This window comes from Scophthalmus maximus, chromosome 20, assembly GCF_022379125.1.
Source record: "Scophthalmus maximus strain ysfricsl-2021 chromosome 20, ASM2237912v1, whole genome shotgun sequence".
Classification (NCBI taxonomy): Eukaryota; Metazoa; Chordata; class Actinopteri; order Pleuronectiformes; family Scophthalmidae; genus Scophthalmus; species Scophthalmus maximus.
The window spans coordinates 15928118-15952500 of NC_061534.1; the positions used below are offsets into that span (position 1 = coordinate 15928118).

A 24383-nucleotide genomic window follows, 5' to 3' on the forward strand; every position below is an offset into this window, starting at 1 on the left:
AGTGACACAGCCGCCCCTAAATGGCAGCACAAGAGTCAGATTATAGACGACAGATATTAATTCTGCCTGGATAGTGTTTATAATCTTTTGTCATTTTCTTTACTCTGACATTTAATGAAAGGATTAGAGAGATAATAAAAGGCTCTGTATGTAGCATGTTACAAAAGGAAACCATCACTTTGTCTCCAAATTCATTTGACTGGTCATGTACCCATATCTGCCTGGTAATAGTTGTGTTTTTTTTTTTCAAAAGCTATGTTGTCCATGCAACATGTGCAGCACAGCATTTAACAGGTGGGCAAGTGGCCAATCAAACACTACTGTGCAGTCCTCATGCTGTCAAGTGCTTCCTACAGTTTACTTCCTGTTTATTTGTCATTTAACCTTAATCCGGAGTGCCCTTCACTGCTGCGAGAGCGTCTTCCTGCAGACAGACACTCCGCAGTGAGGTGCTGGTGGAGAGGAAGCATTTGGGGAAAGAGCCAGGTTAAGATTTGATCTTCCCCTTACACGAGGAGCCTTTCTCAAAGTCGAGATACATGTCGTTACCTCTGAAGACATAAAGCTATGATTGTGACGTTTTTTTTTTAGTAGAACAAATTTGTATCCTCTGTGACTTTAAATCTAATATTTCCAACAAACAGGCTCAGTTCGCAGAGCTCCTGGCTTTGTAGCCCAGGGACAGAAGAGACAACACAGCGACAGACCAACATTGAAGAATACACAAACGAATAGCTCGCACAAGAATACGGGCATCGCTATTGCGGTCCCTGCACGAACCTGTGTGTTTTGCAACAATGGTACACACACACACACACACACACACACATTGTACTGTACATGTGCACACACACACACACACACACACACACACACACACACACAGAAACACAGCTGCGTCACCCAGTGCCAATTACCACAGATGTGACCTCACGCGTCCGGGTCAGTGATTTCCGCAAAATGTCCCGGAATCTCGGCCCCCAATTACCCCGCACCGAGCTCCACAGGCGGACAATGCTGCAGGTGAGAAGTTGGACGGGGCTTTGTCACAGCTTGGCAGTGGAGCCCCCCGGCCGCGAGTCCATTCACAGATGGATTGATCGAACGGAACTTCGTAAACTAGATTTAAAAAATGATTTGATTTCTTCATTTTTTCGTGTCTCATTTCCGTGTGTTTTTGGAACAGGTCTGCTCATGAACTCGATGGGTTCAGCATTCATTTTTTAAGAGTGAAACAAGACCGGGTGTGTTCAGAGGTTTTTTTTTTTTTCTAATGTTACCCTTTGTAAAGAGTCAAGAGGTTAGATTCAATCATTTTAATCAAATAACGCATTGCTAGAAATAATCAGTCAAGTCAAAGTCAGCCCTGTTCTCGGGTGCAAGTACATGTTTGAGGGACTTTATCCATTTTTGGCTGCTTTATGCTTCTGCTTTTTTTTTTTGCCTGTGACACCTTGCAGTGCTACTAAAGATTGATTTCTCCTATACCCTTCTATGATGGTTTCAGTTCAATAACTAAGTTGCTGGTGCCGCTGAACCTTTTCACACAGGATGCGAGCGGTCTGCACTCTCTGTGGTGTGAGGGAGAAATGAGCAGCATTCTTTTAACCAGAGCAAGTAACAAACAGTTTCACAGCTCTCAGCAACTGAAATGAACCACAAAATGTGGGAAAACCTCGCTTAAAGCCACAAAAGCTCTAGAATGCCGGTCTCCATTTTCGTGGAACATATCAAACGAAATAATGAAATGCATACAGATGCAATAGATGCAGAATTAAAAATGCCAAGACACCCCTCACGGGTTCAAGTGAATACAATCGTGAATCAACTCAACAAACCAAAAGAAGGTCGGGGGAGAGATTAACCAAGTGAGAGAGACGAGAGGAGCGGAGCAGGGATGAGCGGAGATACTGTAGGGGAGCTGTCTTAAGGAAACAGAACAGTCGTGTGTTGCAGAAAAATGTCTAAGGTCAACAACAGAGCCCTGCATTGATCCACATGTGTGATAAGGTCAAAAATTATCATGGGACCTTTGCCACTGGGCATTTTCCAGTCATTCTGTTTCTCATAATCTGTGGGAAACTTGTCTGCCTTTCACAGTTCAATGACCACTCATCTCTGCAGCAATTACAATGCCCTCTTTGCGCCCTTACGGTTCAATGCCATGTACAAACGATCTAATGTGATGCAGGGGGATTGCATTCACATCTAATTGATTAAATGCTGGCAACCTAATAATGAATGGTAAAACAGAATATGTAATTTAGTATGCCTATTCGGAGACGGCTCCCAAAGGGAACTGTTGTTTTAAAAGTTCTGACAGCTGATGAATCGGCTAAATCTGAGCCTTTTGGAAACAAACACACAACTGATAAATGATAGATGTACCTTTAAATGTTAAAACAGCCGGTACAGGTCCTGTTCACTGTCGGACATGTCAACAGGGATCGTACTACGACAGCTCGCAAATGCACACAACTCTCAATTGATGAAACCCCCCGGGGCCGTGTGAGGATGACTTAGTGGGTCAAATGCAGCCTGCAGATGGTAAGAGAGATGAACTAATGTCCCTGCACGCACACACACGCGCGCTCACACATAAACATGCAAGCATATACACAAAGTGGAAACAGAGCGCACTAAAAATAAACCATCTAAAATATTTAACTCACTGACCCAGAAAACTGCCTCGGCGTAATCATATGTTTGCACAAGCCGAGGACGGCACAAGTGACGGCGCCATGATATCATTAGGGCTGATGGGTGGTAACTGTTGATAAAATGCAAGCTTTTTTCATTTTTTTTTACTGTACTCTCTGCCCCGGGATAATGTATCACATGAAAATGAATGTGTAAGGGAGGACATTTTGTGTGTCTTTTGATGCTTAGTCAATTACATAAATTCGTGCAAAGAGTGATTTAATCAGGTCAATCGGCATCATATGATCTTAAAGGGACATTCAAGTGATTTAGTGTTGTACTTCCATTAAATTGGAGGACTCAGGAGAGACAGATTAAGATAGAGAATAGTGAAAAGTGAAGCGACAGAAATTGAGATAACCTGATTCTAGTCCTAAGTATGGTTTCATTTCCAAAACCACTGTATCCTACATTTCCTATAATGCAACCAACAACATCAAATGCAGGCTTAATGACCGAGAAGTATCTTCTATTTTAATCCTCATGGACAATGTAGGCATACTCTATGTACAGTAACATTAATCCAATATGTCAAACATTTTTCAGTATTCCAGTATTAGGGCAGGGCATGGAGGATTATTGTTATTTTCATTTTCTAGCATTTTGAGAATAAAGTGGAAATGTGGAGAAAAAAGTCAAATTAAAACAGAGGAAGATTTTTTTTTCGGAATGCCCCCCCCCCAAAAAATCGAAATGCTGAGAATGAAGTCCACTCCCCCGGTCCGTCAAATCAGAGGAGTCAAGAATCAAGTTAGAAGAACGACTGACAATTTCACAAATTCACCTTCACCTTTTTGCACAGCTATATGTGCTAACATTAGTACTTTGATATTTTCTTAAAAGTTTCACTTGAACTGTCTAGTTTATTTTTGACATTTCGACTTTATTCTAGAATGCAAAATGGGAAAATATTTTTTTTTCTCCTAATGTCTGGCCCGAAAACTCTTCTATATAAATGCCATCCACCCTTGAGAGAGACAAAAACAATTTAAACACCCAAGAAATGATTTATAAGGATACCTGATACTCGTTGGTCGAGTTTCCCTTTATACCTTGAAAAGCATCTCACTGGGATATTTTCGAGGGAAAAGTTCATGAGAAGACCAAAGATCAAATGAAGTGAGAGTTGAAGTTACCTGAGTGACCCCAGACATGCCCTTCTCGGGCTGGCCGGGTTGACGACGAGAACACGATGATTGGCATAGCCGCCTGTCCCGGTTGTAGCTAAACAGCCTTGTCCATATTCAGCAATGATATTGGCCTTTAACCCCTGGTCCAGACGCCATTACCATTTTAGAGTCACAGCGAACGTCCGGGCTGGTGCACAACACTATCAATATTAATGTTCTGTGACTGAGGCGGCTTTGGAAGAACTTTCTCCCACATCAATATTGATGGTGTTGCCATACATTGGAGTCGGGGCCCTCTTTAAGGATTTATGAGAGGAACACTGGTGGGGGGTGGTGTCCTTATGAGAAGGGGGCCAATGCCATTTTTGGTCGGCACCTCCATGATGTACATTTTCCTGCCGTTCAGAGCAATTTCCGTGGGAGAGGGGTGAGTTCAACCCCACTCTTGATGAGATCTGAGTGGAGAGGGGCCGCGCGGAGACAGATCCAATTCCCCCCGCAATGCTTTGCTGGAGATGATAGTTATGGAAAAACGAACGTTTCATTTCAGGGGATCTGGGAATGCTAAATAGGGGTCTGTTGATTCTGGAAACGGGGGTATTGCTTTTGGGACATCTTCACAAACAGTCCACTGTCAGGCCACACACGTAGATGCGCAGATCCAATTCATTACAATATTAGCTTTGGAGATGCATCGCTCCATAAATCAAGTGTCAAGAGGGCGTGCTCGCTAAAGAGTTTCGGGCACGGCTCTTTCTATGCGCTCACATATAAATCATACAAAGAAGAAAAACAAGAGGAAATTAATGAAAACTCAAAATGAACTTTGGCTTTCTCCTCTTCACGTAAAACCATCTGCCGAAAGTGGTAGCTGTGTTTTTCCGCTGCATTTGTCATTGTTCATGAAACATTATGGGTTATTAAAAAAAAACTGTGACGCTAAAGAATGAGTGAGTGTTTGGTAATGCAGTGAGATGGCAGCAGAAGATGTAAAAAAAGAGACCACTTAATTCAAATCACTTAATATCAATCAGGGCGGTAAAACACACTTAACTGATTTATTTATCTCCTGTCCTACCGCCTCTATGTCCTGGTCAAGATGGTGGCAATGACATAAAAAGTTTCATATATAATTACATAAAGTAATGAGATAACACAGAAAACACAGAAAAGACACACAGACATATGGGAATCAAAAATGAATTATGGAAAAATAAAAAAACATGCATTGCAAATAAAATTTTTCAATGAAACTAATTCACAACACAGACATACTACTATTACCACATTTTGGTCGCGGAGGCAAACGTGTTTGCTTTTGCAGTACGCAGAGGGCAGATAAAAGCAACATTAACTTTTGTTTGGAGTTGCGTTTCTGGCCATTTGACAAACTACGGGTCATCAGACGAATATACAATTGCAAGTACAATGTACAATATTCCTACATGGCTATTTAGACATTAAATGCTTAAATATTTTTGCTAGTTGATAACTTTGTGTTTTGACACTGAGGGTGTTTCCGGGCTTTTTTTCTTCTAAAAACCGGCATAACTACAGACAAAATGACGCAATGAGAGTGAAATCAATACAATTTGCAGAGTGTAAAACCAAAACAATGAACTAAAATACAACAAGGTCTTTTTTTTAGAGCTAAAGGGAACCACAGAGCAATTTGTCATCTATATTTAAAAAACAAATAATGATAGTAACAGGGCAGTGTTTATTCATAAATTAATTATATTCATGATTCTTTTTTTATTCAAAGTGTCAATGTTACATGCTACAAGAGTACAAAGGGATGTTTGTAAATAGTTTACACAGTCTGACCAATAGTTATAAAAACTCATACTGTACATTGATTAGAAACAAAGAAGAACTAAGAAACTTTGAACATCTCTAACAAAAAATACTCAAACGATAATCAGAAATGTGATCAATGCACTCACCTCACACCAACCACCGTATTCACTCTGACGTGTGCGTATTTATTTATTTTGGTCCGAGCAGTCGGCCTGTTTAACATTTAGATAGAACTGAGCAACATCAGTGTCATCACATCTCATTAAGTTATTGATCCCTCAAAAACAAGAGACTGTCAGTGTCAGGCGTACGTTCTTCTCTTCGGACAACTGAGAATGAACATATCGCCTTGCTGCACCAACAAGAGAAGGGTCACCATTACAACTGTCTAACTCACGCCCACCTCCACGCCCTCACTTTCACTTTATACGCCGGTACATTTTGATGCCGCGCCACTAAGTGGGAGCTCTTTGGGGAGACAAAGAGTGACCTCAATTCAATTTGACATCCCACCTATCGATCTGGGCCGCTGTATCCCCCAGAGATGGACGTCTAGCCTGCCCTTGTTCTGCCAACACTCACATTTAGCAGTGAGATAAAACATGTCTTTTTAATAAACAAAATCCCTCCACATATCTTGCCTCATCTACCCAAGGCTAGATTACTCACAGTGACCTGCTTTCACTGGGCTTCATCCTCCCACGTAAGGGCACCGTTCATCTTCGGTGTGGGGCCCCTTTTGCGAAATTGAAAGTGTGTCATAACAAATGGCGGAGGTGTCTGGCTTAAATGTATGTGACTGGCACAGATGTCATCTCTGTCAGAGGAGCATCCCTTGTATTTTTAACAGGGGGGACTGTGACGTGGACCTGGGACAATTACTGTCAGGGCACACGGGGTGATGAATCTGCTCCCTTATTGTGTTTGTCATCTCGACCTCTGGCTGGGACCTGATTGGTATGGCCGCCTATCTACAGATGAATCAGACAGATGCGATGTTTCTGTCTTACATGTGAAAAAAGTGTGCACCACAGTGCTACACTGCATCATAACTGGCTCTCATTTTGGTTTTCAACTGAGAACATCATGTCCTGGGGTGAAATGAGTCCTCCAAAACAAATATGATTTTTTATCTCTCATCTGTTTAAGTATTTAAAATGAACACAAGTTGTCCCAACATAGCACAAAACCACACCGCAGACCGTCATTAATGACCACACATTTGCAATTTGCAAAGTAATTTTACACACAAAGGAACATGCTGTAATTGCTGCACCTGGCGGTGTAGGTTGTGGTATGGCTCTGATTTGTATCTTGAAGCAACGCATTTTGTTTTTATGGTTCATGCTGAGCCCAGTGTTTGCCATAAATGGCAGGTGTGCAAAATTGAAGTGCAAAAGTAATTCAGCTCCTGCCATTCAAAGGAGCTATGTCAGTTTGATTTACCTGTACATATAAACATGCACGCGTGCACACACGCGTGCACACACACACACACACGCACACACACACACACACACACACACACACACACACACACACACATACACACACACACACACACGCCTTTGGGCCACATGTGTTTTTTATATTCATATGGTGAAGGAAAAGAAAAAAAAATGTGCGCCTCCAAAATGGGGGTTGAGGGGTCATGGTGTTTGGCCAGGAGTGACAGCTCTGAAATGAAGGCATAAGTCAATCGGCTACTCTTCATATACGCGCGCGCGCGCGCACACACACACACACAGACACACGTTGGTTGGAGCGGGAGGCGAGATGGCGGTGCGCGGTTAGGTTAGGTGGGGACTGAGGGATTGGGGGAGGTAGTGGGAGGAGGGGAGGTGTAAAGGGCACAAGGTCACCATGTGGGAGGAGTGTGTGTGTGTGTGTGTGTGTGTGTGTCCGTGTGTGTGTGTATGTGTGTGTGTCCGTGTGTGGTGAGAGGGAAGGAACAGGGCAACATGTTTGAGAGCCGAAGTGCACAAATCTGTACTTTTCTTTTTCTGTTGTTCTTTTGTTGGCTCTCCTTTGGTCTCTGGCTGACTGTTACACAGAACTATCAGCAGCTATATTTACTCAGACTTGAACACGCCACCATAGACATGCACACACACACACACACGTACACGTACACACATACACTAGTAACACACCTTGAACCCGAAGGTCAAAGACCATGTGTGTTCTTTCTCTCTCTCCTTCTGTCTTACACACACACACACACACACACGCACACACATGCACACAGTGGGTGATGATGTTTGTTTGCTTTCTGTCACGCACCACGCAGGCCCGTATCAACGTTTAGGCTGCATCCCAGCATGAGCGTGGGGAAACCCCCATTTGATTGAAAATCTGTGATTGATCCACAGTATCGACTGGCTAATGTTCCTCTTTCCCTCATTGAATCAAAGTGCTGCAGGAGAATAATTCATTGTAAATTAAAAGCTGAAATAAAAATAACCCACTCTTCTAGATAGATGGGCAAACTAAGTATGGCCTAAAAAAAAATTGTTTTCCTGTTTACAACAGAATTCAAGAGACACTTGCAGCCAATCAGAATCAGAAGGACGGCATCTGCGTCTGGATTGGATTAAAGGTCCAGTGTGAGAAATAGGATGTCATATTCATAATTTTCATTTGTTTTCATTCTTGTATAATCATCTGAAAGTAAGAATTATTGGGATTTTGATATCTTAGAATGAACCATTTATATCTACATCATGAGCCTCTTCCATTGAGGCATGTTTGCACCACCATGTTTCTACAGTCAGTACAGACAAAAAACCCCACTGGTTGCAGAGAGGGCCTTTTGCGTGTATGTCACCTGGTGGCCACCAAGATTTTTTGAAGAGTTAAAGCTACAGTATCTTTCTGATAATAGTAATTCTAAAGGGGCCTGCCACTGATTCATCTCATCATGAGTAGAGATGAATCGATAGATCAGCAGGCTCAAACGGTTCAATAATGTCTCCAGTGGCTCTGTCGGCTTTCGAACGTACGAGAGATTACAAATGCCTAACGGGAAGCCTTCGTTACAAAGTGGGAGTGTAGCGTTTGAAACAGCGTCCACATTTATGAGGCAGGGGAGGGTCTCGTACAGCTGAACAAAAAGACAGCCCGACACTTTCCCCAGTGACAATGTTGCGTGACGCTCGGTTGGAGACTTGTGAGCACAAAAGACGAAGTACGAGGTTTGTAAACGTTGGCTCTTTAATAAGAAGTTAAAGTACGCAGGAACTTCAAGAGAGAGGTCAACACCAACTCCAATCACTAAGCTTCAAATCTTAAAATTGTGCTTGAGATTTCACTATTAGGCGATGTCTGCAGCTTGAATCAATCCACTTTTGCATCATGGGCCATTTGATACAATCAATTCGACAACTACGGCTCCTTGCCACTACCACTGGAGCTCACACCTCTGACTGATTTTTTTTTATCCGGCAGCAGAGGCCCCTGTCCGGGGATTCATGTTTTACACCGGACTCTATAATCTGAGTGACGCAGCAGAAGTTCATTTCAGACCAGGCGATAGTTTTCCCATCTTCATCTGTCCAGTTTTGGTGCAGCACTCGAATTTGTGTTCTTGGCTGACAGGAGTGGAACCCGACAAGGTCCTAGTGCATATACACCTCAAGGTTGGACGTGTTGTGCATTCTGAGATGAGTGGTTATCTGAGCCACCGTAGCTTGTAACCAGCCTGCTCTTTCGCCTGTGACCGGTCTCATCGACAAGCCGTTTGCGTCCACAGAGCTGCTGCTCACTGGTTTTCGTTTTTAGCACCGTTGTGAGGAAACAGTAGAGACGGTCGTGCCTGAAAATCCCAGGAGATCGGCAGTTTCAGTCCGCCGAAGACCAACAATCACGCTACAGTCAAAGTCACCGAGAACGCGTTTGTTCCAGAACCCGAAGTTTGATTTGAACACCAGCTCCTGACCTGTACCCGAATAATCGATTATACAGGCGATCGTTATCAATTTGCTTTGTGAATGTTAACCTACAATGTGAAGTTGTTCTATTATCTAATGGTACTCCTTGAAGATTCTCAATGAGGCTGTTGTTTAAAGATGAAATGGAAATCGGGTAATGAGGAACAAAACACTTTTGCAGCAAGCACAACTGTGGGCGAGACACTATCAAACTGCATTCTGGGAAGTGTAGAATCTACTGCTTGGGAGCTTCAAAAATTCTAGGAACCAAAGAAAAAAGAATCAGGGCCATCTGCTTCTGTTTTGACTAATAATGTTAAAATTTGTCTCTTGAGAATCTCTCATCTTCATGAAAATGCCAGTAAATCACTGCACAGGAGAATAATTTCTTTTGACATTGGGTCAACAAATGATTTGCTCAAACATCTCTGCGAAATGTTCTGTTGTGCGAAAAATGATGTGTAATGTTAAACACATTAAGAGAGTCTGTGCTAGATCACGGTTGTGCTCTTATACAGCAGCGGAGTTATTCACAGCAACACACCGTATTTAATGTGCAAGTTTTTTTTATGATATTTAAATGAAAGCAGAAAACTTACTGTGAACAACAGAACTTTATTTCATATTTTCAAACAAAAGTAGAGGGGGTAAAAACAAACTCATAGAAACTTTATGTGGATTCATTTATCAGCAGACAGCCTTCTAAGGTCCCAGGTGACTTGACATTGATAGCACAGTGCCATGTTGGAAATGTGATACAGGTCCTCAAAACAAATTTGCTTCCATCGGCGGGAAGAGAAAAAACAAAACAAAAAAACAACTTCAAAATGTCCTAAGCTAGGTCACAGTCATAAGTCCAACTGGGATAATATTGTAACATAGAATGAGGTTTTCAGAGGTTAGTGATACATATCTCTACAGTATCGGTACGATAAGCTCAAATGACATGAGTTCGAGGAGGTTTTCCCTACATGACGATATCATCAGGTAGCGGAAAAGAACTTGCATGAGGTCCAAATAAAAATGAAAAGTGCTGATGATGTTTTAATAAGAAACGTCTGTTCTCACAAGCTTTTCTTGACATCTTTAGTCGACGCTTTCAATATCGCAGTATTTCTTTTGCATCACATTCCGGCGACAGCATGTGCACGTTATCCATTTTTACATCATTTGAGTTCATTTCCTCTGCTGACAGGACATAATACCTGTTATAACAGGTAACGAGAGATTATGGCACAGTCATAAGATACAGTAAATGCTCAGTGACAAAATGTTTGTTCTAAGGCAAGTACAGCTAATTTTTGTAAAAATACCCCCTCCCCAATTCCTAAAGGTCTGATATTGACAATACTGACTAAAAAAAACAAGATTGAAGATGAGTTTGCATCACTCCTGCGATAACATGGTGTAGGGAGTAGGAATTATAACGTTCTTCTTGAACAAGTAAAGAGATATATTGATCAAATGACACGAGAGTGGTACGAATCTACCAGTGCTGTGATTTTGACAGAATTGAGTAAGTTTAGGTTCTGATTTCAATGCAAGTGCCTCAGCTTTTATTTGTATCTATTTTTATTTAATTTTTTTTACAAACTCCTCTCCCCCTGAGACCCCAAAACAAGGATATAGTCAAATTATAGACAAACCAAACATTCAATTTTCATCAATTTTCACACTACCGCAAAAAAGAATCCAAACAATATGCTTTTTTTTCAGCTTTGGCACAGGCTGCTGATAAGTGTAAATTTTTGCTGGGTTCATATTTTTGTCCTTGATATCAACATGCCTGTCTGACTACCCACCCTTTGAACCTGAGCTTTTCCCATTGAAGCCTAATATGCTATAGATGCCTATGAATCAACGGTATACTGTACATATGGACACAATCATCAGTTTTCTCTCCATACAAACAGTGCTAATACAAACACACAATGAATCATGTCCTCTGCAAAAGTCCACGACATTTTGGCGTTCGTCTTCTTTTTTAATGGCTTCTATTTTTCTTTTCAAAAGTTGGTAAATGTACAGCGGAGCCCTGTGCTCTTGGTTGAAGAGTTCCATTGGCAAAGCCCTTGCTCGGTATTTCCCACGCTGGGATGCTTGTACATCTGTAAATGTAGGCATAGCACCGACAGTAGAGCAAATGTTTTGTCTTTTGCTGCCTCTGTTTTGCGCGGGGCTTTGAGACCTGCTGGTGAACTGTGCAATAACCCCGTTCGACCAACCTGTCCATCTCATGCCACGTCTCAAATGTAGCTTTCACCGTCGGGTGAGGGACTGCAGCGGGCCACCGAGTTTCTGCAATGGCCAGGGTGAATGATTGGCTGGCTTGTGTAACCGGGGACAGTGACAGATTGTACCGTCAGCACAGGCTTTCGAGGGGAATGGCGAGGAGGGTTGCTTCCCTCTGGGTAAGCCGAGAAGTTGAACGCAGAGAATGAAGAGAAGTAAAGACGGATGGATGAGTGTCGGATGGATGTTCAGCCTGGATTTTCCCCTGCAGCTTCTCCTCGGTCTGTCTCTCCGACTCACGGCCCGTTCTCATTATAGTGGAGGGAGATGGGCCGCTCCCGCTGCACGGTGGGCATGTAGGGCCAGTTGTAGCTGGAGCCCGAGAGCAGCATGTCGCGGAGCAGTGTCTCGATGGGGGTCTTGCCAACCAGGCGCACGAAAAACAGCTGCTCGATGACCGGCGAGGAGACGATGCGCAGGGAGGGCAGGCGTAGGAGGAGGCGTCCAAAGCGGTTTGGCTGGCTGGGGTACTGGTTCCTTACATACTCCTCCAGGGCACACTGAGACTTCTCCTGGATGCTCTCCACATGGGCGACGTCTGACAGCCCCATAGCGTCTGGAAGAGAGGAAGAGAGATATAGATATAAGATAATGTCTTAGTTGATCATGGTGCCTTTAATTCCAAGTACCTGACCAAGAGATACGTCAGATGACACAAATCCCACACAGTCATAGCTCGTGGTCTTTTTTCCATGACATGTGCCAAGGTGACGAGTCACAAGAGGCCAGACGCATATTTGCGGAATGGGAAATATCAACAGCCAAGGCTTACTGAGGTTGTTGTCAGACTTTATGAGAGGGGCGAAAAAAATTCAGGCATCTCCTGTCGAGTCCTTGTGGATTGTTGTCTGAGTTGTCTTTTAATATTTCATGCAACATGCGATGGATGACAAAATGTTTTCTGCGTGTAGCTGATGCCCCACATCTTTTGTAAAGGGATGTAATCGGTCTAACATCATGTTGTCTGATCGGCATAAAGAATAACTTTGTATCAGTCATGTGACCGAGGCTTGAACTTTTATCTTTCAACTCAATGTTCCTCCGAATGCAGGTGGCTCAATGTGTAGTCTTGACCCGATCAAAAAATACAACAAAGCTAATCGAAAGAAATTGATAAGGAAGATGGCACTGAGGCGTAATAAAATGTAATAATAAGCCGAGAGTTGTTTTTTTTTCCTTTACAACTTCCTCATGTCGGAGAAATGGTGCTCAGGCTTGAGGAAATCGAGGTTGTCACTGCTGAGATACGGATCTGCTACACCCCTGTGGTCTGTGTTCACAGCACACACGACAGCGTTCCCCCGCTCGCCTCGGCCGGAGGTCAGCCTCTGCCTTCCGCCTCCTCACACCTCCCCTCCCGCCGGCCCCCGCCTTGGCAAGAGTCTCGCACAACCCAGGGAGTGTGTAACACTGCGCGCGCTACTTTTCGCACCCCGTGTTGCGCAGGGGGACTGCACAGGGGATCTGACAAAGGAGGTCAGGAGATGTGTGAGCCTCAAAATAAACACACACTCTACTGTACTCCGCCACATACTGTACGTCCACTGCGCTCCGTGTCTGCCCCCTCAGTGAACCCTCATCCGTAATATTTCCTTTTTTTGTTCGATGAGGGCAATTTATTGTCAGGCTCATTCCTTTTGGTCTACAAGGCCTTGGCCCGCAGGTTTTAGCCTGTCATCTTGCATCGTAGGTCTCCTTTGTCATCTCACACTTTGATCTGTCCCCTGAGTAAACCCTGCCCTGCTGGGTTTCCGACAATTCTTTTTTTTTTAATTTACCTTACATTTTAATCAAGCGTGTCACCCCCCACACACACCCCAGCAGCCACTATTCTCATCATTCTGGGTGAATAATTGCTCCCACCACGGCCGTATTTCCCCTCCACTTGGGGAGCAGCTGGACTGCCTCTTTTTGTTGTTTTTTGTCAGGGCTGCCATTTTGGGTCCTGCGTGACAAGGTGGTCACTGACTTCTTGGGATTAGCGGAGCTGTCTGTGTGACTGAAAAACACTTTGCGTGCCAAAGCGGCAGCTCTGTGGGCGGCCTTCCACGCCAAGCGCAGTGTTCTTTTGTCTGATCCTTGGGCACACACCGGGTCAGTGGGGGCGAGAGATCAGGGTGGCAGGGCTGAGATGCCCATTCTCTGATGTGGCTTGATGGGAGTAGGCTTCACAGGGGGAGTGGAGGGAGGGGACTCAGAGGGAGGCGAGCGACGATTGGTGTTTGTCTGAGCTCATTAGCTCTCCCACCAGGTCTGTCCTATCCAGGTTTATTAATGGGTATGTCTGGCAGTGTGCATGTGTGCCTGTCGGCCTCCGTCACATTCACATGTCTGTTAATATTTACACGTTTCACTAAATACATAGTCTCCCGGAGTCTCTTGGCAAGATGTGCAGATTTTATTTTGCGATGAGCGTACATGTGGGTACATCTGCTCACATACAGGGAAGTCACATGGGATGCTCAGGGCTACAGGGGTTATGTAGGTCACGGCTGAGGCGATTCCTCCGTCTCAACCACCATATATAATTCAACTCCCGTGGTGAAGGGGCGGGGGGTCCCGGGGCGTGGGCTGGGCTTGGGGCTGAGTTTGGGGAGCATAGAGAGGAGGGGTGGTTGACTGGTTTCAATAATAGATGGGATCATGGAGGAGGGATGGCTGATGGAGGCAGGGAAGGGAAGTGAGAGGTGGATCCACAGCCACCCACATTCACGGGGGGAAAGACACTAGACGTATACTCTGACTGAGTGGATCTGACAAGCCATGCAAGGGAGAAAAGAGGGAACGTGCAATAAAAAGCGCGGACAATACACATCTCCGTGTTGGCTTCTTCACCATCCGTTTCCCCCTGGGTCACAAAGCATGATCTCTCAGTGAAGTATCCCAGATGTGACAGTATTTTGGCTGGCACTGGAGCCCAGTGACTGTTGGGATAAGCCTCAACAGGGTTTGTGTATAAGCAGTATCAGAACAATGCCCATCTCATGAGTTTCCTGAAGATGTAAGACCATTATATTTTGATTTAATCACGTCTGTGGCCCCTGCAGGGGATGCAACTCAAAATGCAACGCAGTGAGGTTGTCAGGCTCAGGTGCATTGTTTTTTTTTTAACAGCTTTGGATACAAACAGACACATTATAATCATATTAGATTATAATGTAGTGAGACAAGAGGATTAATAAATTCAGTTAAGAAAGGTAAATGCCACAAGAGGGAGATTTCAGCAGAACATGGCAGGTATCTTCCTTTAAAGTAAAGTAAAGTGATGAAATTTGGAAAAAAATAATCGTCCTCAAATCATTCCCACCAAATGTTTGCAAACGATTAATAACTTCATAGGTATAACAAATCCAGTAATTAAAGTACAGGGGCAATGAAAGATAGAGGTAAACATAAATACTTCACTTCAGCAGGAAAGAAGTAGTCGTCTTTTAATAACAAACAAAAGTTAATGATTACAGGATGCCTCGGCTTACTTCTAACACACTATTTGTTCATTGACGAGTTGACGAATTTTAAAACCTATTTTGGTAATTAACAAAAATCGTGCGGCGTCCTCGCCTCCTTTTGTCAAGTTTTATTAAAGAGAAATTTCATAATGTGCAACTTGGCACACTAAGCATTACAAGACATGTAAATTGGGACTATTTGCTCACATGCGCCACAGTATATAAAGCACATTGATGGATATCCATTTTAGTTGGCTTGAATGAAAAGTCAAACAGACACTGAGAGAGTTTGTCTGATTATTTTACCAGTTGCACAAAGGATTTTTATTTTTATTTTACTCTTTCAAATATTTACTATATATACTCAATATACTGATCTGAAAGGATTTTTAAAAAATCTTGAAAGAGTCTACATTAGGTCGTCGTGTTAATCTAATGGTGTGTCACATTCATAAATAGTGTTTCTAGGTACGACGTACAGTATTAAAAAGTGATTGGGGTGTTTATTCAGACATCATTTTTTTTCATGAATTAGATTTGAGCCTGTATACACTATATATATATATGAACGTTTGTTTGTAAATGTGTTGATGTGTATAGACACTGATGCTGATGATAACACACAAGTGATATAACATTTGTGTACATTTATCATTGCATTCAATGGCTTTGGCCGTTCCTAATAGAAAAAAAAGGAAAAGTGTCTGCAGGAGTTTTTCCTTCGCCATGTGTAAATGCACAGACTGACTCTCCTGTCTGCCATTTCTCTAATTCTGACTACGCTGTTTACATGTGCTTTGATACCTCGCGATGAAGTGTCCACATTGACATGAATATTCCTGTGCCAGCTGAAGTCGGATCAGCAGCCGGCTAATTCCTCCCTTTCTACCTGAGCAATAGTAAATACACTTACAGGAGAAAGGTGACGTCTTTGTGGACATCAGAAGCTATGCCCCGTAATCCTCTGCGAGTCTGCAGTGCAGTGGCTGAGGTACAACCTGAGCTGAGTTAAGAACTATCACAGGACCTGCTTATTGACTACGAGATCAAATCTTACTATATCGTCCTAATTTGTGTTGCAAAAATTCTTAGAACTGTTTCAACACAAAGTTTTTCTCTCTTGTTGAGCCAGGATCTGATTGCTGTGTCTCAAAATAATGTAAATATGGCTTATATTATATTTTCAACTACTATTGCATTATTAGGACGCAATTTTATAATACTTTGTAAACTTTTGATTACCCACAGTGGGGCCACTCACCCCCACTTTTACCGTGCTCTAATATCCTGTTACAACGTAACACAGACCCGAGACACCGTGACTCTCTTCTGTTTATGTACGAACACGTGCGTCATGCCAACTCACCGGATGTGAAGAGCACAATGGACTTGAGGCAAGAATATTCAGCCGTGTCGACCTGCAGGGCCTTCAGCTTCTCCACCTGCTCCTGGAAGACACGGATGTGGTCCATGAAGGCCACCACGCGCTCTGCCGACATGGGCGAGGCATGCAGGCCGGCCGCGGCCAGCAGAGGGGCCACGTGAAGCGGCATGGAGCACTGGGCGGCGTTGAGGACGAAGAGCTCGCTCCATGACATGCGCAGCAGCGCCACCTAGAATACAAGCAACATGAAATAGTTATTACAGGTTTATTCCTTCTCATCTGTCAGCAGGATATCTCGAAAACTCAAAATCAGATTTAAATCAAATGAGGTCAACAGAACTTAATTTTAGATTTGTATTATAACTATTATTATTAATATATTATAACTAACTGCTTTGAAATACTAGAGGTGTGTTTTAACAGGGTGAAATCTAGGCTGTAGATCTAATTTACATCTGGCATTAACATGAGCCTAAACGTAATTAGATGGAAACACATACACATTGATTTCCTAGGTGCAAAAAGGACAGAAGATGTACCACCTGACCTTGAAATGGTCAGAATTTGGTCACAGAAAAGGAGCTTATTTCATGCACAGATGCAACACAACAAGTAATATATTTATTCAATAAAAATCAATGAATGAATATATTAATTGTTGTGTTCCTCCTAAAGCAGGAAGGAAGCATGAACAAACCAGGGACTTAGCAGAGAGAACCTAACTATTTTTTAAGAGATAAAGCATCCTTTGTCAATTTAAAAGGTCATAAAAATTGCAAAATAATGCGACAACGTGTTGAAAAGAAATATACTTTATATGTGTAATATAAAAGTAATATATAATAATATATAAATAATAATGGTAAAAGATATATAATATTGCTTATAATGAAATATGGAAGATAATAAACCCCTCATGGAATAGAAAAAAAAGATAAATTCAGTGCTTTTAAATGTTATTGAAAATTATTTGAGTTAAGTTGGACAATCAGCGCATTGGTAAGTTCATTTATTCTTTTTCTGAGAATTTACATTCTTTTGTCTGGCTGGATAACCGACGTAAATACTGTAAAGTGATGTTAAACAACACTTGTCGATGTCACGTGTAAATGAAGTCTTTCGACATCAGGCTGGAAATAACTACACAAAACAATAGAAGGTGGAAAACACTGAACCATTGGTACAACGCTGAAGCATTTACTGAGACAGAAAAGAACTGACATATGTGTTGACATGACCTTAATGATATATTAATGATATGGTGCAACTATGGCATGACATATCTCTGGTGACTATGTCTGCCCAAGGTGCATGTGAATATTTATAGGTCAAGCAATCTCTCTGTGCCAAGACTTTACAGCCGGTGTAAATCTACATCCGTATTGAATGTCATGAGTGGCTGTTAATACCTCCAGTGTATAATGACAGAACAGATTTCTTTTTATGTGCCATTTAGTGGTGATCACCACAACAGGAAAGTTAAGATAGAAAAAACTGGGTATTTTCTTTCATGTTTCAGGCTCAAATGTAAGCAGAGGAGGAAGCGTCCCAAAGAATTTGTTGATCGATAAAACTGGCGAGCTATTCCCCCTGTTTCCAGACTTTATGATAAGCTTAGCTAAACAGCTGCTGGCAACAGCTTCATAAATATTCTCATCTTACCCTCAGCAAGATAGCAAACAAGTCTGTTTCTCAACATGGCTATACACGTACAAGTTCTGTATTAAGTCAGAACTCCCTGTCTTTTTTTTTCAATATAAACCAGGTGCTGTATAAATACTGTGAGAGTGTCAAAATGCTCAATCTACAGACGAGACCAACACAAAACATCCTATGCTTTGCGAGAGCTCCAGCAGAAGAATCTTATTGAGATTAAATGTTTTTTTGGTACCAAAAACACTTCTTATGGATATCGAACTTCAGTAAAACACCCTAAGTGGCTCAAATATGGGACCTTCGATGTGAACCTCGCTCGGGCATCGAGGCGGCCAACTCACCTGATCCATGAGCTGCAGGTCGGGGAAGAAGGGGATGTTCTTGGCCCACTCCACGGCACTGAACAGCAGCCTGGCCGCCAGCTCGCAGATGTTCTCGATCCCCATCAGGTTGTTTCCCTGCATGCACTGGGCCCCGTAGCGCGACGTCGGGTAGGGCTCGGCGCGCAGCAGCAGGGAAATGAAACCGGACAGGTAGGGCTGGCCGTTGTACGGGTCGGTGCCGTTGGTCAGGTACTGTCCTGGGCTGCTCTGGGAGTTCGATGTGCGCCCCCGTTGTACAGCTGGAAACAAGACAAGTGAAGATGAGAATTCTGCCACGTAAATTCTCCACTTTTGATTCACAAAAAACGTGACCCTGTTACTGTCATTTCTTTCTTTGCACGCGTCTTCATTTTAGGCCAGCCGACAACCTTTAGCAGTCCGAAAATAGCTGTCATCAGATTTTTATTACACCTCTATTATTTAGGAGGCCTGCTGTAACAGTATTTGATACACGTGACACCTGGTTTACTTCTAAACGGCCTCATGCGTGGAAACTGAATGGGAGCCTGAAAGTAGGAACAGAGGGGAGAGGAGACGAAGACAGAAAGGGAAGAAGTAAATTGGGTGTGTCAAATGTAAGTGGGTGGGGGCTGCAGAATGGGGTCGAAGGGGGCAAAAGGGGAAGAAACAGCGACATTTTTCTGACTCCTAAATGTGTCAGCACTCGTCTTTTCAACGGCGCGGTGGAAAGTGGCCAGGCCCAGGCCAGTGCATCAATGAGTAATGACAGGCAGCAGCTGGTAAAGATATAACACTTCTTCACACCTACATATGTTAGGCACCCGCATATACACACACACACACACACACACACACACACCACACATAAATACATACAGTAACATCGCCCCTCCTCCCTCTAATGGCAAATGGCTCAGCCTGAGGCAAAAAGAGCACGCGGAGGCCAAGCTCTTGTTCACACACACACACACACACACACACACACACACACACACACACGAGTGGCCAACACCCCCCCTTCCTAGTGTGGAGTGATGATGATGCGGCGAGTGCTCAAAGGCCCATTTGGAAAACACCTGTTCAGTCATCCCCACTGTCTGACTAATAACTCCATCTACTGTTACACAGAGCGGGTGAGAAAGGGGAGAGAGGCAATGAAAACGCAAAGGGAGGCCACGCGTGGGAGGGGGGTGGGGGTGGGGAATGACGTAAAAGGGTGAAATGGCGAGATAAGGTGGAGAGAGTGAGCGGTGATAAGTTGAGGGAACGTGAATCGAAAGCAGGAGGGGGGGGCGAGAGCGGAGTCGGGGGTGGAAGGTGTGGAGTTCAGACTGTTAGAATATAGCCTGAGATGAGGCTTCAGATAGGGAGCAGGGGTTTTACATGACGAGACAGGTGGAGGCAGGAGGTGGAGAGGGAGAGGGGGGTGAAAGAAAACGGGGGAGGAGGGGTTCGGAAAATGCTTTTAACTCTCCATCACCTGTCACCTCACCACGGCAGCTGTGTCAATTGAACGCACCGTGGCACGTCTGAGAAACGAGGGGTCAAATCACTCATGAGCATTATAAAAATGCCTTTAACTCTAGCCTGCCCTGCGTGTCGGGAAAACAACATTTCTGCACAAAAGGTGTTGACCTCAAACTACTCTGTTTTCTTTTCTTCGTGGACTTGTGTCAACCCGTGTTGCCCAGAAAAAAAAGAATGCGGTCTCCTTTGGCAAACAGTGCAGCCTCGCGGCGCTGAGCTCGTTGCCTGTCACAGACGTTGCACAACGGGACATTCCTCGTCACTTCGCACTCCCGCGGCTCCCGTCTTGCCTTTGCGAAGGGCCGCTGTCGGATTAGCCACACGTGTCTGTCTTTGCGGGATTTCAATGACAAAGGGAAATGAAACGCCGCTCTGCGGTGAAAGTAGTCGCGAGGAGAAGGGCCGCGACTCCTACAGAGATTCGGCACAAATATGTTCACGTCAGTGAAGGAGTGTGAAATGATACGGCCCCGTCAGTCAGAGAAGTTATTGTGAAGCAGTAGTTTCTTGTGAAAAGACTCCAAATTAAATTTTCGGATCAGCATGAACATCGTTGTCTGTGTCTGTACAAAACCGCTTTGAATCACTGTGGTGATACCACTGTTGTTGAGGACTGTTTGGGTGTAGGTACAGACACATGATCATGTCTTAAACTAGATCACGAGTTGCAGCGATAAGGTTAGGGATCGATCGTGGGGTTTGGTCACACCTAACCAAAGTCGGTTGCTGGTATAAAATGAGAAACCGACAGCAGTCTTGTTGATATTTTGTTGGGAGGAGCTCCGGACACTTTCTCTGCACGGACCCTCTTGTCAATCTAAAACAATGTCACCTGGCGTCCTCCTTTGCTCGCGACGGACGCCGTCACAATTCCTCCAGCCACTCGAGAGCTTTGTTGCCTCAATATAAATTTGCTGAAATGCGTACAGTCTGACGAATTCTTTGGGAGGAAAGCCTCAAAGGATTCTTCCCTGACTGTCCGGCTCCAAGCCTGAGCACTTCCACGACCTAAAACTGTCACCCTGTCCTTGCTTGTTAAGATGTTTCATCTGAAATACCTTCTTCATCAACCTGGTTTTCCGTTTTTTTCTGGTCTTCTCTGCCAAACCTCCACCTCATCCACTACAACAAAAACTCAGCGACGTTCCACAAATTCCCCGACCTGTTGGGACCCTGCTGCCTCTCATGTGGCTCAATTTGTAAATTCACAGCTATTAATCTGCTCTCATATTGATTAACGGTTAATCCCGCAGATGGCGGCGAATCTACTTGATCCTCTTGACTTTTCAAAAGCCTCAGTGTGGGGGTCACTCGTGGCTGAGAGGCAGAGCACTTGACTGCGTCTGCCTGGGACACATCGCTCCTCTGTTTTTTTTCCCTCGCCTACAGCCGGCTGACAAGAGTGACGAACTGAGAGAGAAAGGGAAAAGGAGAGAGGGTTGATTATGGAAAGGTCCAAGACGAAATAGAGGAATAGAGAGACAAGTGTATGAAGTAGCTTGACATGGAGGAGGGCGGCGAGAGGGAGCAGAAGAGACAGAAATGACATTCTGAGAGAAACACATGCCTGAGGATAAATAAAAGGAAACCAAGGTCAGAGGCGGAGAGAGAGAGAGAGAGAGAGAGTATGAAAGTGGGGGGATGGGAGCATAAAGTCAGATTCGAGTGTCTGCGATAATTTGTTTCGTGCCTCTTAATTGGTCCACTGTGGCTTACAGCTTTAAGTAATTGACTGAGCTCACGATCAGACATTAGGATGGTAAAACAGCGAGAAAACAACATACCACGCTGTTGCAGACAAAACAAGATTATTCGGAATCCAAGTCGAGGGGCGGAAAAAAAGGTACACCGATCCCTAAGTCTGGAAACAAAACAACCTCCCGCGTAGCAAGGGGTTGAAGTAGCCGGGTTACGTTTGCTCTTGTTACTGTCACAAAGTGGGGTTTTTTGTAACGGCCTGTAAAACTTCTTGGAAGTGACAGTACTTTTACTCTGGGACAATTTTCCAGTTCTTGCTGCACCCCTGCCGTGTAGGTAGGGCGTGAAATGAGGGCAGGAGAATGGAGGGGGGGGGGGGGGGGTAGGAAAGCGCATGCAAACAGAGGTACCAAGGGACATTTCAGCAGCGACTTTCAAAATGCCACTTCAGCAAATGGCAGCTGGCAAAGTGCACGGTTCGCTGCCTGGCTGCCCTGGATTAGCCTCTGGGTCAGACTGTTAGTGGAATTACAGCGGCTAAATACAATTAAGGCCTATCAACATTTGGACTGAAAGGTCACGGTGCCGGGACAACACGGATGCATTATACATTCGGCTCAGTCTAATAGTTGTGACTAATAAGTAGCTTTTGGATTTCTAAAGCCTCCACGGGAGGACAAAAAAAATAAACACATTACCCAACGTGAACCTGTGCCTGTGTTTCCATGTCAAATAGTGTTACAGTTCAATTGAGTCTGTGTGTGTGCGTGTGTGTGCGTGTGTGTGTGCGTTAGAGATTTAGAAAGCATTCGAAAGCCCTGCAAAGCTGCAATCAACAAAAATATCAAAACACATGGTTTGCAACGCTATAAACAGAAGTTTCATCCAAAACATATGGACGCTTAAACGGGACTCAGAGATATAAAATTCTACATCCCTATATGTGTGTCAGCGCACACTCTGGTGCTGTACGTGGCTGGGCTCCAGTTCACAAGGGCAGTGTGTGACGTGACACCGAGCTCATACCCCCGCGGCCCTCGTAGTTTTATTTTGGCCCTGAACTTTGACCCGCGGGTCGCTGCGCCGCAGCAGGGCAGAGAGAGTCAGATAGGAGCCGAGACGGAGCTAATGTGTAAACCAGGAGAGAGTTGGAGATAAGGAGAGAGAGGGAGGCTGACGAACATAGAGATGTTACCGAGCAAAAAACAAATAAAAGTGAGGGAAAATAATAATTTACATTTGAATACCTGGTTTAAAAAAAGCAGTCAAGCAGTGAGCAGTTGCGTGACACTTTTGCTTGGCGAGTCACCGCACCGAGCCAAAGCTCAATTTAAAGCGCTCGCTTTTTCTTAACACTGCAATTCCTTTTTTTTTTTTGCTTTCAGGGCTGACGAGAAAGTTGCCATGACAGCTAAAGATGAGCTTGAGTTGGTTAGTGAGTTAGTTAGTTAGTTAGCTTGTGGTTATCTACTAAGATATGAGATGTAAAGATGTAAAGATTCTGTCCCACTGTGATTCCAAACAGCGGGTTTGAGTCTACGGTCCACAGTGGTCGTCCTATTGCAGGCTGCTATCCTATATTTTTTACATGGAATGACGGGGGCCGACAAACATCCCGCAGCTCCACCGCAGAGCAGTTGAATGTCTTTCAGCTCGTTGCTTTGGGTTTTTCTTTGCTGTTCTGAGTCGCTGTCACAGCTCAGCCATTTCTGTAAAAGCACACTGGTCACCTACTGCACAGCAAAACAAAGGGAGAGGGCTAACATCGTGGAGCGTTAAGCGGCGACAAGTCAAAAGAAGGGGTAAATATTTGGACGTACTGTCATGGGGTGGGCAGAAACGCAACGCTGGACCTCGCGCCGGACCTGCTGGACGTGGAAAAAGGGGGGCGATAACATCGTGTCAGTGTTGCTCACATCTTGTTTCTAGTGCCCCCGAGTGGCCACAGAGGCAGTTACTCCGGGGTTAAAAGATTACAAAGTGTTTTCGCGTTAGTCGCTAACATAACAGTGAGTGAATGTAGGTGTGCATCTTTAAGTAGAGAAGCATTGAAAAGGGGCTCCATGGTGAAGGCATGACTGCTAGGAACCTCTGCAGAAATCTTGAGATTGCAGCAAACTGCATTACAACTGTAACACCTAAGTAAAAAACAAAACTAAACAACATAGCAACATGCATATTCGTTCACAGAAGTGTTTTGCTCGCCACGGGCGTCATAACACGCTTTCTTCTGACCTATGGAGAACTACTCGGGAGTAAACCAGCCGTAAAACTGGACGACGGACTGACTCGGCGTGCGGTCGTGTGTCGAACGTGAGAGAGCAGAGGTATACGTGAGCGACACGACGGTGCACAGACAACCGGAGGCAGCGCAGGAGCGGGAGCGAAGCGGTGACACAGACAGAGAGAGACAGACTCAGGGAGGGCAGAGGAGCTTTGCGTGAGGAGCTTTTGGGTGGCTTTTTGTGCCTGTG

The 24383-nt window shown here is 44.2% G+C and overlaps 1 protein-coding gene across 1 annotated transcript in view; it reads right to left on the minus strand.

The window, feature by feature from the left end:
- Positions 1-10154: 10154 nt before the first annotated feature.
- Positions 10155-24383, minus strand: part of nr2f5 (nuclear receptor subfamily 2, group F, member 5) — a 20512-nt gene continuing 6283 nt past the window's right edge. The window contains exons 2-4 of the mRNA XM_035608716.2: positions 18682-18962; positions 16667-16913; positions 10155-12407 (exon numbers count right to left, since the gene is read on the minus strand). Coding sequence (XP_035464609.1) covers positions 12088-12407; positions 16667-16913; positions 18682-18962 — 848 coding nt within the window. The 3' untranslated portion in view covers positions 10155-12087. The remainder of the gene's footprint in view (positions 12408-16666; positions 16914-18681; positions 18963-24383) is intronic.